The 17,109-nt window shown below is 45.7% G+C and overlaps 1 protein-coding gene across 8 annotated transcripts in view; it reads left to right on the top strand.

Moving 5' to 3' along the window:
• The window catches only part of BRSK2 (BR serine/threonine kinase 2), a 502,819-nt gene that overhangs the window by 460,038 nt on the left and 25,672 nt on the right, over positions 1 to 17,109 (top strand). For 7 of the 8 annotated variants that reach the window (XM_075928205.1, XM_075928209.1, XM_075928207.1 and 4 more), the window contains 6 exons: positions 288 to 348; positions 3,402 to 3,609; positions 5,440 to 5,488; positions 10,443 to 10,566; positions 12,831 to 13,011; positions 14,902 to 14,991. In XM_075928205.1, the coding sequence (XP_075784320.1) occupies positions 288 to 348; positions 3,402 to 3,609; positions 5,440 to 5,488; positions 10,443 to 10,566; positions 12,831 to 13,011; positions 14,902 to 14,991 (713 nt within the window). Of the gene's footprint in view, positions 1 to 287; positions 349 to 2,996; positions 3,610 to 5,439; positions 5,489 to 10,442; positions 10,567 to 12,830; positions 13,012 to 14,901; positions 14,992 to 17,109 lie in introns of all 8 variants that reach the window. The other variant, XM_075928203.1, reaches the window with a different exon arrangement.

Genomic DNA, 17,109 nt, shown 5'->3' with positions numbered 1-17,109 from the left:
AGTCCTGACCCAGAAGGGGGTGGCATTGCATAGCTCTGCTAACACAGGACCTCTGGGGTGATGGGGTCCTCTCTGAGTGAACATAATTTCTTTAGAGTTTTATTAGGCGGGTGGGAGAGGTGAAAGGTGTGTCGTGATAGAGTGTAAGGAAAGAGACAGGTATTTTGCCTATTGAGAGCCTCCCTTCCACTCCTCACCTCATGCCTGTGCATGCAGTGGTGGGTGCTCCGTGGATGTTCCTTGCCCAGGGTTTCTGAGGGCCATCTCTTCCTGTTGTGTCCACTCAGGTCTCGGTCGATCAGCGGAGCTTCATCTGGTCTCTCCACCAGCCCCCTCAGCAGTCCAAGGGTAAGTGGCATTACTTCAGGATCTATTGGTACCGTTCCCTCAGACAAGCTCAGTGGTTTTTTTGGCTTCTGTTCCTGTAGAGCTGTGGTTGGTTGTGGGATGTTTTATTCTTCCTGGGTTTGTTGTAAATGTGCCTGAATTGGGGAGATTTTGTTTAGAAATTCATGTGCGGCATCTCTTATCCTACACATTTCCTGTGCTACCCGCAGTGGTGTAGGAGTCTCTCTATGGCCCCATTTATTCTCAGCCTTGTAACCATATTTATGACCAAACAGGGATGGGACACATAATACCCTGCTGGGTTGGCTCCAGCATAGGTTCTGCTAATACAACTGCTTCAAACAAAGCCACAGTGAAGCCTCAAATCATGCTAGCCACAGTCACTTTGGTTTTACTTAGTACAGAACCATGCTTGACTGATATGAGTCTAGCTAGAATGGGGATGCTACTGAATACGGAGTAGGCACAATGGTTTCATCCTCCAGTGAGACAGGACTTCAACGAAGGAAATTACATAGATTTGAGGGCTCACAAGAAATAAGAAATTGGCACATCACAAGACTGAAGTCTCTGATATTTAGTGGTTTAACAGGGAGCAGAATGGCTTTATTTCTTGTAAGTTTGATTCTCGAGCTATCATACGTTGATTATATGAGCTGCTAAACTTGCAAGGGAGTGCTTATAATTATTACTTTTAAACCTGTTTTTGTTGGAATTGCTTATAAATGGATGGTAATCTCTTCCGGATAGTGACCAGCATAAATTATCCACATTACTCATCTCTTTGACCTTTAATTCCTAATGGTGATATGGAATTTATCAAAAGAAACAGGTTGTCTTAATTTTCAAGGTCTTTATAAAACATAATGTTAATAGAAATATTTTAATCTATTGCTTTTCCTTTAATTTGTCTGATCCAATGTCCCCTGAAGTTCATCTCCTGCTGCTTCCCATTGGCTTCAGAGGACTTTGAATTAGGCTGTCATGCAAATAGTTTTATTTGGTTTAAAACATTCCCCTGCATTTTTAAATGTTGCAGGCTTGTGCTAATACATGAGAACCGGAGAGGGATGGACACTAGTCTGGTTTCCTTTCAGTTATTTGGGGTTGCAGTTGTCTTTACATCATATGTATGTATAGTGCCTGGCACAAAGGAGCTGAATTAGGGCTTTTAGAGGCCACAGCAGTATAAATAGTGAATAATAAAATATATTTATTATGACCCCAAATGAGCAAGCTGAATGTAGGGTCAAAATAAACAAAGAGCATAGACAGAGAATTCTTACCATTCTTTCGGTGCTTGTAATCAAGTATGTTTTATGCAAGGATATCTATTTTGTTTTTAAAATGTGGATTTTATCCTTCCTGTATTCCAAAAGGATTTTACTCCCTGAATGTGTGTATTACACTGTTAATTCATCAGAACTACAATTCCCAGCCTGCTCCTGTAACAAACATACGGATGGGTTTTTTTTCTTTTGTATCTATTTTAAAAAAGTTCTGTTCCCTTATTCTTCTCTCTCACTGATGCATTATGAGCAATTATTTTCCCCCTTAAACTGTGTCTTCCTACATAGTCACTTCCATCATCCATAGAATGCGACACTGGAACTTTGTAGCAAATACTAAGCAGTGAATTTCTGAACAGTAGAATCAGGGTGTCATGAGAGTATCTTTTCAGTGCTGATTGGGAAAGCTTCTTTTCCTGGTATTTAGCCCTGCTGGGACCCCCAGGAATTCTCTGTATAGATCTTTGCAAATTAAACCCCAAACTGACCCATGGTCCAGGGCTATACCTGTTGTTTCATGTTCCAAAACCTCCTAGCTAATGGAGTGGGTGATGTCACTCAAGAAGGCCAGGGGAGGAAGATGGATGAAATGGTACTGCTCTGTCCTTGCTCTTTCTTTCCCTCATTGGTGACTGGAATCTATGTGTGAGTCTGACAGAGTTAGAGGACGGGGGGTAGGGTGGGTGTCTCCGAATGGTGTGTGCAGTAATCTGTGTACCTCTTTCCCCACCCCCGTGCACCACACACTTATTTTGAATTGCATCTCTCTGCTGTGTTCGATCCTGGGCACTTTGAGCGGAGAAAAGCAAGCCCAGCTTAGGCACTCTTCAATTTCTGTGTGGCTTGAATGGCTCTTATTACCCTTTCCTCACCTCCCTTCAGCATTGTGCTTTTCTCATTGTGGGGCAATCAGAACAATGCCGGGGATGTCGCTCTCTCTTTCCCCTCCCCCCCCCCCCCCCCCCGTTAGTTATTTTGAATTTTTTTCCCTTCTTCCTTTATGTTACTTTTCTCTCTGTGGTTTTCCTTTGCTGACACACAGTTGGTTAATATGACAAAGCCTGTTATGACACTGTTGTTCTTGCTGCTACCGCCACTGCTGCTGCTGTTGATTATGCTGCGTTCCCAGCTAACTGCATGTCTTTTTTTTTTGTTTTCTGTTTGTTTGTTTTTTGTTCTTGTTTCTTTGCAACCCTCCCACCCACCCTCCCCTTCACCTCCATCTCTCACGTCTCCATGTGACATGATGCATCTTTGTGACTCATATGGGTTTATTCTGACTTTCCTTTCTCTGCTCGCCCGCTGTGTGCGTGTCTCACTGTTCTCGATGTGCATGGACACTCTGTGTCTATCTTGTAGCCTATCAGAAAGTTTTTCATCCCCCCTCAGACTCCTGACCTCCCTTTCTCCCCCCGACCCCAAGTCTCCTTGGACCCTGATGCTTGTAGGAATGCCTCCAGGCCTGGACATGTTCTCCAACCAAAGCCAACACTTCAGTCCAACCCAAAGACGCAGACTTTGCCATCCAAGAACAAATTGGCCGAAAAACCGCTCCAGTCTACCAAATCCAACCCGCTCCCTGCCAGCAATGCCAGCGCTCCCTCTTCCCAGAATCCCCCTGTGCAGAATGCCCAGGGCCGCCCACCCACTGCCGGCTTTAGCCCTCAGCTGGCCATTCCTACAGTGCAGGCCAACCCTATGTCTCCTGTTAGATTACTCCCTTCTAGTACTGACCCAAGCACCAAATCTATCCCCATCATACAGGTCACCCCTCACCCCTCTCCAAGGGGAAGTCCCCTCCCTACCCCCAAGGGGACACCCGTCCATACGCCAAAGGAGAGCCCTGCAGGCACACCCAATCCAACGCCACCATCCAGCCCCAGCATTGGAGGAATGCCCTGGAGAACACGGCTCAACTCAATCAAGAACAGCTTCCTGGGGTCTCCTCGGTTCCATCGCCGGAAATTGCAAGGTGAGTCTCTTCTCCAAAGGAACGGGGATATCCTAATTGGAGCAAGTGTTCAGCAATGAACTAGCAACTCAAAGAGATTCAGCAAGTCTCATTTGCAGAGAAGTGACTGTCAGGCTATGTCTACACCACAGAGATTTTTTGGAAAAGCGGTTGTTTTTCCGAAAAAACTTCACTTATGTCCACATTGCAATTGCATGATTTCAAAAGAACCGAGGGGATTTCCCAACATTGGTAAACCTCTTTCTATGAGGAAGAAGCCTTTTTCTGAAAGAGCTCTTTCAGAAAAAGACGTGTGTGGACGGGGAAGGGTGAAGAGGGAAGAGGAAGAAGCACAGGTGCCCTGGTGGCCATTCCGTCCATAGTAATCACAGCTTACATGCGAGATAGCATCCATTCAGTGTGGATGCTATCGTTCGAAAAAGCAGATCACTTTTTCAGTGCGCTTTGGCAGGATGGATGCTCTCTTTCGGAAAAAGTTTTTTCAGAAGATCTCTTCCCAAAAAGCTTCTTCCGAAAGAAGTCTACAGTCTAGACGTAGCCTCAGTGTTGGAAAGAGCGAGGGAGCTGATGCAAGGCCAAAGCAAGAGTGGACAGCTTCTGTGTACTCGGCTGCTGCTCCTCAATCCTGGGATGCAGCATATCTTCCTATTCCAACCCTGAACGCCCATGCCGCACTGCCTGCTATCTCCATCCTGTAGCTGCCAGTGCTCCTCAATCATGGCCTTGCAGCATCTCCTACTACTTCACTTCTGGAACCTACCCTGCTATAGTCTTGCTGCTATTCCAGGACTGGCTGTCTCTCAAAGAGAGACCAGTTGGCGGGAATAGACTGAAATTGTCCCTACAGGGTAGCTGGTTTCATAATCCTGTTTAATTCTTTCTTTTTTTTCTCCTGAGCCTAACTGTTGTAAACTATCCCTTAATTAATCGGTACTATCAGGTCTGTTTAGAAAGTTATCGTTTTTACAGACCCTGGAGTTCTAAGATGGACATGGTTGTTTGCATCAAGATTTGGATGGCTTTTTCCTCTTAGGTAAAGGGCACATTACATCACATACATAATGCCAGAAGCTGTCAGAATTAAACCAAGTCCTTATGGTTTTACACTCAAGGTATTGGGGTTTGTCCTATGAGGAAAGTACCATCTAACACACTTAAGGACAATCTAAAATAGATGCCCTGATTGTCAGAGACTCTGATGGCCGGTCCAGGACTGAGAACTGACAGTGAACCAGAGATCCTGCTCATAGGAAGGGCTGATCAGCTAGTTTTCATTTTTGTCTCAAGCATCAGCCTGTACCTCTAACAGGAGCTCTTTGGATTCCGTGCACAGTGCTAATGCAGCTGGATTGATGTAGCAGCATGCCAATTTCTCATTTGCGCTTTGATGAGTCCAGGGATTCCCTCTGTGTTTGCAGTGGATGTGGGAGCCTTTAGATGAAAGGCATTGTACAAAGTATAAATATAAACCATTGATTTTCGTGTATTTATTAATAAGGAGAAAGTGATTCAGACACCACAGGGATAAGCTCAGTCTAAGGGCCTGATCCAAAGCAGGTGGAAGCTAATGGAAGACTTCAGTGGGCTTTTAGTAAGATCCTGAAGGCATCACTACCTCAGAATAGAGTAGTCACAGTGATCTAGGAACACAAGACCAATGTCTAGACATCAGGGCTAGCTTGCTGTTTTTAGAAGCTCTGAGCATGGGAGAAACGCAAGGCGGGTTGGTACAAGGATTATTCATTGGTATAGAAGCAGGAAGAGGAAGATTCATGTATTTACCATTTCCTTTTTCTCACTCCGTCTTTGTGTGTGTGCACGATCATACAGTACCTACACCAGAGGAGATGTCCAATTTAACCCCGGAATCTTCCCCAGAGTAAGTAATTCACTATTATGCTACTTCTCCCGCCACCTTATCGTTTCATTCCTGTACCGAATGGTGTGATATGACCACAGTCCATTCCTGGTCCTGAAAGGCTCTCGCACGTGGTCTAGATGTGTAAAATGGCTCTTCCACTAGGGTCCATGGGCATAATCCAATGCCCAGTGAAGTCCGTGCAAGTCAACAGGTGTGGATGAAAGGCCACGTAACCTCCTTCATTTTCTTTGGGGCACTCAGCTTGCCAGCTCTGAAACACGATCCTGCTCTCTCACTCTCTCTGTTGTCCTGTGTTTCTCCAGTAAATCATCTCGGGGAGGAAGTTCTTGTAATTGGCCTTAGCAGTGCAATGACAGGGATTCCACTTCATCTGGTACAGTGTGTGATCCAAGGATTGTACATACAGAGTCATTCCTGGAGAGATTAAAAAAACTCACTGCCTGTGATAGTGAATGCAGTGATAGGTCCTGGCAGCACCAGGAGCTGCAGAGGCTGTTTGATATTCACCATGCATGTTCCTAAAAATCAGTGCACAATTAAACAATTTCTAATGTGCGTCACTGCGCGGCGTGCTTGGAAGACACTGCCAGGAAGCAGAACTCTAAACATTTCCTAGTATATGCAACAGATTCCAAATTATTCCTTTTTATTTTCACAGCTTGTGTTTGTACATCCAATGCCCATCGAATTTCCCTGCCAACCAATGCGGTTTAGCCCTCTGTTAGAAATATGTGTGTGAAATATTCATGAGTCCTAGATGAAGATTAGGGTTTCAAAGTTGCCTGAACAGTTTTACCAGTGCCAGGGCATTGCTTTGTGAAAGCTCGGCAGTCCATTTCCAATGTTGCGCCAGCAAGGCGAGTGGCGGATAGTCAGGGGAGGGGAGGATGACAGGAATGAGGAGTAAAGAGAGAGAAAGGTCCAAGAGGCAAATTAGAACAAGTTGTGTATTTAAAGCATGGGATGTTTACTGTTAAGCTGGACTTCGGGAAACTTTGCAAAGAGAACAGGTTCACCCTGAAGAAATAAATGAAACACTCATGCCAAATGGTCTTGAGTATTAAAGCTGAAAAAGTTTCTTTCTTGCTTTCTTTCTTTCACCAGTGGAAGCTCCTGCCATCTTTTCTTCACACTGTTCCTTTAAGAGCCAGTGGTGAGGTAGACTTTGTCATTTGAGGCAGTTTGGATGCAAGTCAAGGCCTAAGGCTCTCTATCTCTTTTCTGTATAATTGCTGAATTAATGAGTTCAATTGGGTTGTACCCTGCAGAAAAAATAATAAAACTTGTAAAAAAATTAACTAGATTTTATTTTAACCATAGATGTCTTGTTTCTCAGCACCTACTTCCACATATCTTGAGGTTTTTTCCATGAGAAAAAAAGACATCTTCATCAAGAACTCTATTGACTTCATCTTTTTTATGATAAACATATGTTTCCTTTCTCTGTTATAGCATCTCCTAATGACTTTCTCGTTCATTCTAAGCTCCCAATGATTGGCTAATATATCATGATATATCTAAGTAATGCTTGTCTTTTTCTCTTATGAAAAGTTTTAGTTAATTTATTAGCAATAAAATCTAAAGGGATAGAGCCTCAAGTGGTATATTAAACCAATGCCCCAATTCAGCAAGGCATTTAAGCACACATTTAACCTTAACCAATGTGAGTAGACACATTGGTATCAATGGAGCTAATCATATATCTAAAGTGATGCTCATGCTTAAGTATCTTGCTTAATCAAGATCCAAATAAGGAGCTTGCACAAAGGACAAATTGCTGTAGCTGTTTAATAAAGAATGAGATTCTTTCTTTCTTTCTTTCTTTCTTTCTTTCTTTCTTTCTTTCTTTCTTTCTTTCTTTCTTTCTTTCTTTCTTTCTTTCTTTCTTTCTTTCTTTCTTTCTTTCTTTCTTTCTATTTCTGTATCCCTTTAAACCTCATTCCAGGAGGAATAAGAGATGTCTCAAAATTGCCGTGTAGATGCACCAAATTTTGAAATAGCCTGTTTCGAAATAAAATAGAAATGAGATACGCAATTTGTGTAGCGCAAATCACATATCTTATTTCGATTTTAGAGTGCAGTCTATATGTGCCCTCGGCCTCTAACCACCTGCTGATCAAGCTGCTCCTGATAGGTTTTAAAAGAAAGAAATCGTGAAAGTGTCTGTAGTGTGTGGGTCCCTCACTAGATAGCTGAGAGGAAGAGTTTGTGGCTTTGTTACTGAGGCCTGGTCTACATTAAACAGGAAGGTTGACTTAAGATAGGCAACATAGCTGGAGTTGACATATCTTAAATCACTGTCCACACAGAGAGAGGTCGACAGGAGTGTCACGGAGTGTGGGGGAGTCACTGGGCTCTGCTCCCCTATCCTCAGTCAGATGTGACTCCCAGCCAGCAAGTAGAGCAGAAGGTTTATTCATTGACAGGGATACAGTGTAGCACAGGCTTGTTAACTCTGGAACCAGGAGCCATCAGTACAATCCCACTTGAGGAGAGGGGGGCCGAGGGCCAGCGCCCTGGGCCCCCTCCCTGCATCCTAAGCCAGCCGAGAGTAACTCACACATTACGCAGCCAGTCCCAGCCCTGCAGGCCACACACAAACCCCTCCTCCTTAGTCTAGCTTCCCAGGTAGAAGGTGTCACCTGGTTGAATCTTCCACCTAGACTCAGGTTACAAGACAACCTGAGCTATTGTTGTGTATGTGCTAAGATGGGGCAGACTCCCCTTAGGGAGAGCTACACCCAAAATTCCTATCTCTAGCCAGGTACCACTGCAGTGCCCAGGGAAACTGGGGCACACACACAGGGTTACAACAGAACAGTACAGGTCAGTAGGAATCACATACAACATAACAAAGTGAACAAAACGAGCACAATCCCCACTACATCACAGGGAGCTTATGTCTCCTGTCAGCTTTGCTTACTCCTCGTGAGGGGCAGGAATACAGGTGTCGACCTCTATAAGTTTGAGTTGGTGGATCTTCACTAGCCCCTCTAAATCGAACCCTGGAAGATTGACCATGGCAGCATTGATCTACCATGTAGTGTAGATAGTACTTTTCTTGTTAAAAAAAAAAGTGCTAGTACTCCAGGGGAAAAGTTGTTGAGGAAAAAAAAAGCTGGGATGGGGCCGGCATTGCCCTTTGAAGAGACACGGCCCCTTTAAGACAATTGCGTACCAGGCAATACTGTCACAAAAAAAGCACTGAGTGTAGACATGGCCTGAGAGACCAGAGTGAACAGCAGTAAACAACTGGGAAAGAGGAAAAAGCCCCTTTTTATTTAACATGAGAATGGACAAATTTTGAATGGGAGAAATAACTTTACAGTCAGGCTGAGGGGATGGACTAGAAATGCCCCTGGGCTATTTGGCCTTTTCCAACATTTCTACTGCTCTTAAAGCAACAAAAGTGGGCACCCATTTGGTTGGTTTTACTTTGCAGCTGAAGATCTCATGGTGCTTCCCCAGAGGAGTCCACCTACCTCAAGCCCTACTTTGAGAAGGAGACTGGCAGCCAAGAGAGAGGATTGCTAGTGCCAGTCTCTTTTGTATTGCCGGGCACAGGGGGCAGCTGGACTCCCAAAGCCTGCTTTTGGGTCTGATCCTGGAAGATGCTAACCACCTCCTTCAAGGTGCTGAGTGCACTTGACTCTTATTTGCTTCAGTTGGATTTCAGGGTGCTCAGCACCTCACAGAATCAGACCTTAAAGTGCAGTTCTACTCTGAAAAAATTATTAAGTAGAAAGGGCAGCTTCTTACTCAGCACCTCTGTTCCATGGTTATTTGCAGAATCTGATTAGCTGAGTTGAGAGAGAGTGGCCAGTTTGTACTGTTTTCTGATCCTGTTAGCTCTGCAGAGCCAACATAGCGACAGGAGGATCGGCCAGAGTCTATTCCATCTTCTGCATCACCTACAAAATTACTGAAATCCAGTCAGTTACAGGCAGTAAGGTGTCACTGAGGTCTTAAACTGGCCTCGGGCAAAGCCTTTATTGCTGGTGGTAATTCATGAGAAGGAAAAAACTCTGCTGGACCTCTCCGGAGAACTCAATTCTCCGTCTGAGTTTGCCGATCTGATGGCAAAGATCTCATTCTTGTACTTATAAATGGAGCCCTTTTGAATTATAGTCCTCGAGAAACCCATAAATATAGAGGCCTACAAGGTGATTTTTTACTAAAAAAAAAAGATTGTTTTACATGGTGTCACAGTTAAATATTCAAATCTTGGCCCACCCCAGAAGAGAAAAAGAGAAAGAGAGAGAGCATTTCCCAGTTCAAATTAAGATGGATGCAAGCTTCAGACAACTGGACAGTTTAAATGGATAACCAGGTAGAAACAGCTAATGAGCCCATAACATGCGAGGAGTGGTTGCCCCAGCTTTACAGGGGGCCTACAGAGTTGTTCTTTCATCATGGGGCACAGGAGCTAATTAGTATGTAATTTCTTTTCATATTCTAACCCAAGTTTCTTAATGACCCATTTAAATGAGAGGCCCTTTCTTTTTACTGCTCTCTGAGGTAATCTTTGGCTCTCTGACTTAGTTACAGCAGCCTATGAATATTTTAGGGAGTTACAGTTTTCCAGCCCACATCACATCACCAGCTGTAGCAGACCCATACACACAGGGTGTGTGTGAAGGGTGCAAACACGCACCCCATGGTCCCAGCCAATCAGGGAAGGCAGAAGCGGCACGCTGCCCGAGCCTCGCTCCCCCATGCTCTGGCTTGCCAGGGGAAGGCTGGAGCTGATTCCTCCCCCCTTCTCCAGGAGCAAGGCTCCCATTTACAGAAAAAGCACTCACACCTCACAGAAATTCCAGCATACGGGCCAGTGTAGGGTGATGAAAACCCAGCCCCTTTATGTCATTTTCATGTTTATCCAAATGTCAATTGTCTAAGAAATGCTTTTCTGTTCTAACCCTCCCCCTTCTCTCTTTTTTCTTTATGCCAGACTTGCCAAAAAATCCTGGTTTGGTAACTTCATCAACCTAGAGAAAGAAGAACAGATCTTTGTGGTCATAAAAGATAAACCACTAAGCTCCATCAAGGCTGACATTGTGCACGCATTCCTGTCGGTAAGTCATACTATAGACTCATCTCACCGTTCAATTCCAAGGACATCTTAAGCCCACATATTCTTGGACAGTGTCTCCATCTCCTGGAATTCTTCCCCATTGTTTTCATTTCTGCAGTACTTCCTTTGCTCATCTGGTTCCCACTTAAACCTAGCCTAGTGAGGTACCAAATTTCCGAAGGGGACTTGAAAAGTACTAAATCGGTCTTCCATGGACCTGACAGTGCTTGGGGTTTAAATGCAGTCAGAGCTTAAAATGCTGCTGCAGCGCCTAGAAAGTCAATTCCTTAATCAACTGTTCCATTAGATTAATGTCACATTATTTTTCCTTTCTCTTTTTGGGTCCCACACTTATACTCGGGGTTTTCCCTTCACCCCTTGCTCCAGGCAGGGAAATTTGTCTCACAACAGACTTTCTTGTCTTCATTTTAAATCTCCCTTGTACTTCGCACACCGAGATGAACCATTTTCTCCTAGGGCTGAAGCATTAGTGGTTGGGGATACTGTCTGTCTGCAGCTTAAGGTCTCTACACCTGGGGTGCATCTAGACTGGCAAGATTTTGCGCAAAAGTGGCTGCTTGCCAGCTGTCTACACTGGCCGCTTGAATTTGCACAAGAGCACTGACGTTCTAATGTAAGAATTCAGTGCTTCTTGCGCAAATACTTTGACGCTCCTGCTCAGGGATAAGTATAAGAGAGCCAGTGTAGACAGGCACCTTAATTTTTTGCGCAAGAAAGCCCGATGGCTAAAATGGCCATTGGAGCTTTCTTGCACAAAAGCATGTCTACACTGGGTATGCATGCTTTTGCGCAAAAACACTTTTTGCACAGAAGCATCCGTGCCAATCTAGATGCTCTTTTGCGGAAATACTTTTAACGGAAAAACTTTTCCGTTAAAAGTATTTCCACAAAATCATGCCAGTCTAGATGCAGCCTTGGGGTCTTGAGATCAGTGGCATAAGGCATCCCTTCCTCCCAGACACAAAAGACTTATTCTCTCCTACTTATAAGTATAAATGAAGAAAATGTAAATGAGAGTGAAGTAGATGTGAGGGTTTGGGTTTGGTTTTTTTGTGTTTGTTTTGTTTTGTTTTTTTATTTGTTTGTTTTAAGAGAGTTAGGTAGATTTTTTTAATTGGAGTTGGGGTAGGGCTTAGTTTATTTCATATATGTTGCTAAATGACATTGAAAATTGGTGCCAGTCTGCAGAAAACCAATCTCTGTGTTACACATGCTGTAATGAATTCTGTGCCATAGAGCAGTCAAGACCCCTGAACCTTTTTGCACACAGCACAGACCAGCAAGCATGGGGTATAACATTAGTGTGCATCTCCCACTGTAAATGACCAAACATTTATTTAAACGATGCCTCTCCCTTACATGAAGTCTGTGAAGTCAGCTCTGTATATGAGATTGATGCATTGGCTTTTAGTGCCCAGCAGTCACTGTGAATACCCCACCTGCTCTCTCACAGCTGGCTTGCTAATAAAGATAAGGCAGCAAGCTGCAAAATGAATCTCTGGGGCCAGATTTTCAGAAGAATGCCGTTCTTCTTTGGGCACCCAGGTAAGTGGTCAACTTGCCAAGATTTTTAGACTATTGGATGCTGAGCTTATTGGAATTCTGGTCCTGGCTGTCAGCCCTGGGCACCTGAAAACCAGGTCCAGAACAGGTTTGAAACTTTGCCCCCAAGTGTGAAAATCCCAGGAATGCCCTAGCAGTCACTCACAGTCTATTTCCTATGATCACAAGGTGGGGGGTAGTATACAGTCCCTATGGAAATCCCAGGCTCTGATCCTGTTTGTCCAGGTCAGCTATGGAGTAACCATTTTCCTGATCTCTCTTTGGTATGCTGCTTTGAGTTCTCTACCGCCAGTTGATATTTCTCTCCCAACTGTGAGGAGCTACTGAAATGCATGCTTGGGAGATGTCAAAGAACCCACCACATTCAGCTGCGCAGCAGGGGGAATACCGAAGAGTGTCAGGCACTTCACAAATATGCAGTCTTTCAACAGGGCTTCATCCAGCAAAGTGCTGTGCATGCCTGTGGGGTGCTGAGTGCCTCCACTCCCACCGATTTTACAGGAGTGCACAGCACTGCGAGGTTGAGACCATAGGCAGCCAATCTTGCTCTCTCCAGTGGCTGGGGAGTCCAGGCATACAGGTGAAAGAGAGAGAGAGAGAGAGAGAGAGAGAGAGAGAGTTCTTCTTCAGTAGAACATTTGCCCTCTGACCATATCCTCCGCTGCTGCCACCCTCTTTCAGATTCCCAGCCTCAGTCACAGCGTCATCTCACAGACAAGTTTCCGCGCAGAGTACAAGTCCACGGGGGGTCCTGCTGTCTTCCAGAAGCCAGTGAAGTTCCAGGTGGACATAACGTACACAGAAGGGGGTGAGGCACAGAAGGAGAATGGGATCTACTCAGTCACTTTCACGCTTTTATCAGGTAACCAAGGAGTGGCTGCAGCCCGTGGGCAGGGTGGCTTCGCCCTGCCGCTGGGGTATGACGGCAGACATGGGAGCAGAGACGATGAAAGCCTAGAACTTGGGAAGAGAGGGGACACTTGGGAGAAGAGGGCATAGGAAGGAAGAGTGATGGTTTTGATATCCTGTGGTTTAGGCTGCACTGGGGAGAGAAAGGGAAAGTCACGGGAAGCAGCTACGGCTGTCCTCGTCAGACAGATGGGTGCGGTAGAGTTGCTGCTGTGCCATGCTTTGGACTTGAAATGCTCTGTCCTGCCCTATTGTTTCAAAATAATGGGGTCTCTGAGCAAGGGGCTGTGAAGCCACTCACAGGGTTTTATCCTTACCCAGCCACCACGTAAGGAACAGTGTAGCTACTCTGCTGTCTTAGCTGGCTGCCAGGCGCACTGTGAGAGAGGCAGGTTAGTCTGCCTCAGAACTGGGCCCTTGAATAACCTGGATTCTCTTCTGGGTCCTCTCCCCCTCCCTTTGCAGTCTCTCTCCCCTTTACCTTTTCCGCAAAGGTTCTCAGTAAGTTCTCTCCCCAATAGGGATGTTAGTGTACAGTTGTGTACACGATTAACTGATTAGCCTGAGCTATCAGAGGCAGCAAGGTAGGGGAGGTGGGAGCCCACAGAGCCACCTGCCCCCGCACTGCTGCTTCTGATAGAGAAGCAGCGCTGGGGTGGGCAGGCGGGAGCCGATACGCATGAGTAGCCGGCTTTTAAGCCAGCTCTCTGTGTGCTTGCTCCATGGAGCCATCTGCCCCTCCCCCTTGCTGCCTCCCACAGAGGCAGCAGGGAGAAAGGCAGGCAGGAGCCGGTGTGGGGGAAGCGAGCTTCATGAAGCCACCTCCCCCTTCTCCCACGCTGCTGCCTCTGTATCAGAGGCAGCAGTGTGGGGGAGAGGGGCATGCGGGATGCAGAGACAGCCGCACGGACAGTAGGCAAGCAGTAAGCACAGATCAGTTCCCGCCTGCCACTCCGCACTGCTGCCTCTGACACACGCCTGTCACTCCGCACAGAGGCAGCAGTGCAGGGTAGCAGAGGACTCCCTGGGAGTGGGGCTGAGAGAGCACTGGCTGCCGGCCCTGCCCCTGGGGACTATCGAATAATCATGTCACCGGTAAGATTTGGTGCGATTACACGATTATTAAATTAAACAATATCTAACCTCCCTGCTCCCCAAACAGGTCCAATATGAAAGCAAGCCATCTCGCGGGTGGCTGCAGAAATCTAGTCGGTGCACCAATACCAGAGCCTCCCCTCCTCTCTAGATCTGACTGGTGTCACCTTCACCTCCTTTTTGACACATACTTGCTCTCCACAGACTGGTTGTCAAGTGCGAGGGAGGAGACCTTTCTGATTTTAAATCCTTGGCTGGCGGAGGAGGGGCTAGACCTTGTGGAGGTGTTGACTGCAAATAAATGTCGGCTGAATACAGATAGACTTGGCGTTGGTAGGAGGGATACAATTGAGAGAGTCCAATAAAACCCTGTTAGAATAGATTTTGAATGGATCTGGCAATAGGAACTTTTGGAGAAAGGAATTGCTGTAATTCCCACTGAGAACCCTAATTCTTGGAGGGCTGTGGAGCCATCTGAGGGAGGCGAGAGATTAAAAAGAAAAAAAAATGAAGCTCCTCCAGAACATTTCAGGTGCTAGGATGGGGAAGGAGCATCTAAGCTAGACTCTTCCATGGAGTCATTCACATCATAGCTCTGAAGTGCTGCTTGTACAGTAGCTCTTCAGTCAGACACCAGCACCACAGCCACAGTCTGATAAAGGGAGGGGAGGAGATTGCAGGGAAGATGCTGGTTCTTCCTCCCGCAGTGTTCCTCTCACAGCTGTTTGCGTCTTTTCTCTTCCCACAGGTCCCAGCCGTCGCTTCAAGAGGGTAGTAGAAACTATTCAGGCACAGTTGTTAAGCACACATGACCAGCCTTCAGTGCAGCAGTTATCAGGTATGTTGTTTCCACTGTTCGGTGATTTGCTTCAGCAAGGACATGAAGGTGAAGTGCCTGTCAGCCGGGGGGGAGGAGAGGGAGCACATCCCTCTGGTTGCAAATAGAAACTAGCTTCATTCAGACAGAACAATTACTCTCCTCAACCCACCCACCCTACTCCTGCCTACCACATTCCAGCCCCAGTGTCCCAAAATGAGAAGCCCTTCCCACCCTCCCACCCCAAGAGCCATCTGAACCCCCACAAAGGAAGCAGATTTTCAGCAGCTCCCCAACTATAGAGACATTTTAAAACAGACCAGATTATAGCACTTCTCCTCCCCCCCCCCCCCCCCAAGATCTCCTATCTCCACTCCTGGAATAAAGTTGGGAGCTGCCTTTAGCAGGCACTTAAGGCTTGTTAGGTACCAGCTATGGGTGCTGCTGTTAGGGATGTAAAGTCCCTTTTAATCAGTTAACCGGTTAAACGTTAGGTTTAACTGATTAAGCAACTAAGTGGAATCCCAGGCAGGGGACAATTCCTGCCTGGCTGGAGCAGTACCCAGCCCACAGGGCTCCTACTCTCAGCCTACGGAACGGCTGCTTCCATCTGCCAGGCCATGTGGGTCTGACACTTCTGGCCCCGTGTGGGGCTCCCAGCTCCCAGCCCATGCTGGGCTGCCAGCTCCTGAGCACCAGTTAACCATTACCTGGCACACATTACCCAGTAAGGGTGGTGCTTACCATGTAACCACATACCTATTCACATCCCCAGTTACTGTTAGATACCTCCCCAGTTGACCTATGGTGTAGCCTTTCTATTGTACTTCAGCAAGATCTCAGCTTTCATTTTGAAAGAAAAAAAAGAAGCAAGTTTCTGGCCCCAGTGATTGTTAAAAAAAAAACTCTTCCAAATGAGACCCCAGTGTAATTAATGCAGTGTCATCTGCCTATACCTGCAGGGAGCCTGAAATGGTCATTTAGATAGGCCAACTCCCTCACTCCATTATACACCGTGGAGTGTTCAACCTAAAGCCTAATAATGACACGTTAAAATGTCAACATTAGCTGTCACTGCTGATCTTTTTAAGAGGCCAGAGCAGGGTAGAAGGTGAGAGTTAAAACCCTTGGGAAGTTTGGGAATTGGAGTTACTGCAGGGAAGGACATGCAGAGGAGACACAGAGATAAGAGGATGGGAAAGGAAGACAAGGAAAAGGAAGAAACAATGGGGACAATTTTCCCATTAAATGATACTGACTCCATTGAGTACTGAGCAAATGAAAAATGATAATAACCAAAAGAGATATAGAGGGGCCATACTGTGTACTTGACCTTTGTGTAAACCTGCCATTGCTGTGAATGGGGGATTTGCTGGGGACATAGGTGGGTATGGAGGCCTAAATTTATACCTGGCCCATGGATTATAATTAAAAATGGAATTTGGCCATCCCAAGAATGGGTTTGATTGCCCTTTCTCTGACAGCATGGCAAGTGAATGCATTAAATTTGGAGACAGTTCCATCTGGGAGGGCTTTGTAGAGAGTTTTTCACAAGACAGAATTTGTCATTCAGTTTTAGACAGATATTTCCCACCTTTCTTTCTCCTGCCTCCATAGTACTGTAGATTTTTTTTCACCACCCAAGAGACACTAAATGAGATGAGAATGGCAGGAAGTCTAGAGTAGATTTGTTTTAGGTTAACTTATTCTCAAGGAACAAAGTACTTTTTTATTTACTTCCAGCCTTATGATATTAAACCGGATACCAGGAAGAAATGAGACCATTCCTTCACCAGTTACCTGGGGCATGTCTACACAGCAGGGCTAAAGCCGAAATAAGTCATGCAACTTGAGCTGCATCAATTGCGTAGCTTAAGTATAAATAGCCTATTTTGGCTTTTGGCGCTGTCTACAAAGCAGGAAGTCCGAGTCAGAGCACTCTTCCTCCAACTTCCCTTACTCCTCATAAAATGAGGGTTACAGGAATCGGGGTAAGAAGTCCTCCAGCTTGACGACATTTTGACATTATGTCGAAATAACTGCCTGCTGTGTAGACATGGACCATGTTATTTTGGAATAACATCAGTTATTCTGAAATAACACTGCTGTGTAGACATAGCCCTGGTGCCCTGCCCTCTC

Source organism: Pelodiscus sinensis, chromosome 4 (genome assembly GCF_049634645.1).
Source record: "Pelodiscus sinensis isolate JC-2024 chromosome 4, ASM4963464v1, whole genome shotgun sequence".
Classification (NCBI taxonomy): Eukaryota; Metazoa; Chordata; order Testudines; family Trionychidae; genus Pelodiscus; species Pelodiscus sinensis.
Note: the sequence above shows the minus strand (reverse complement) of the source record. Positions and strands in the feature narration are given on the sequence as shown.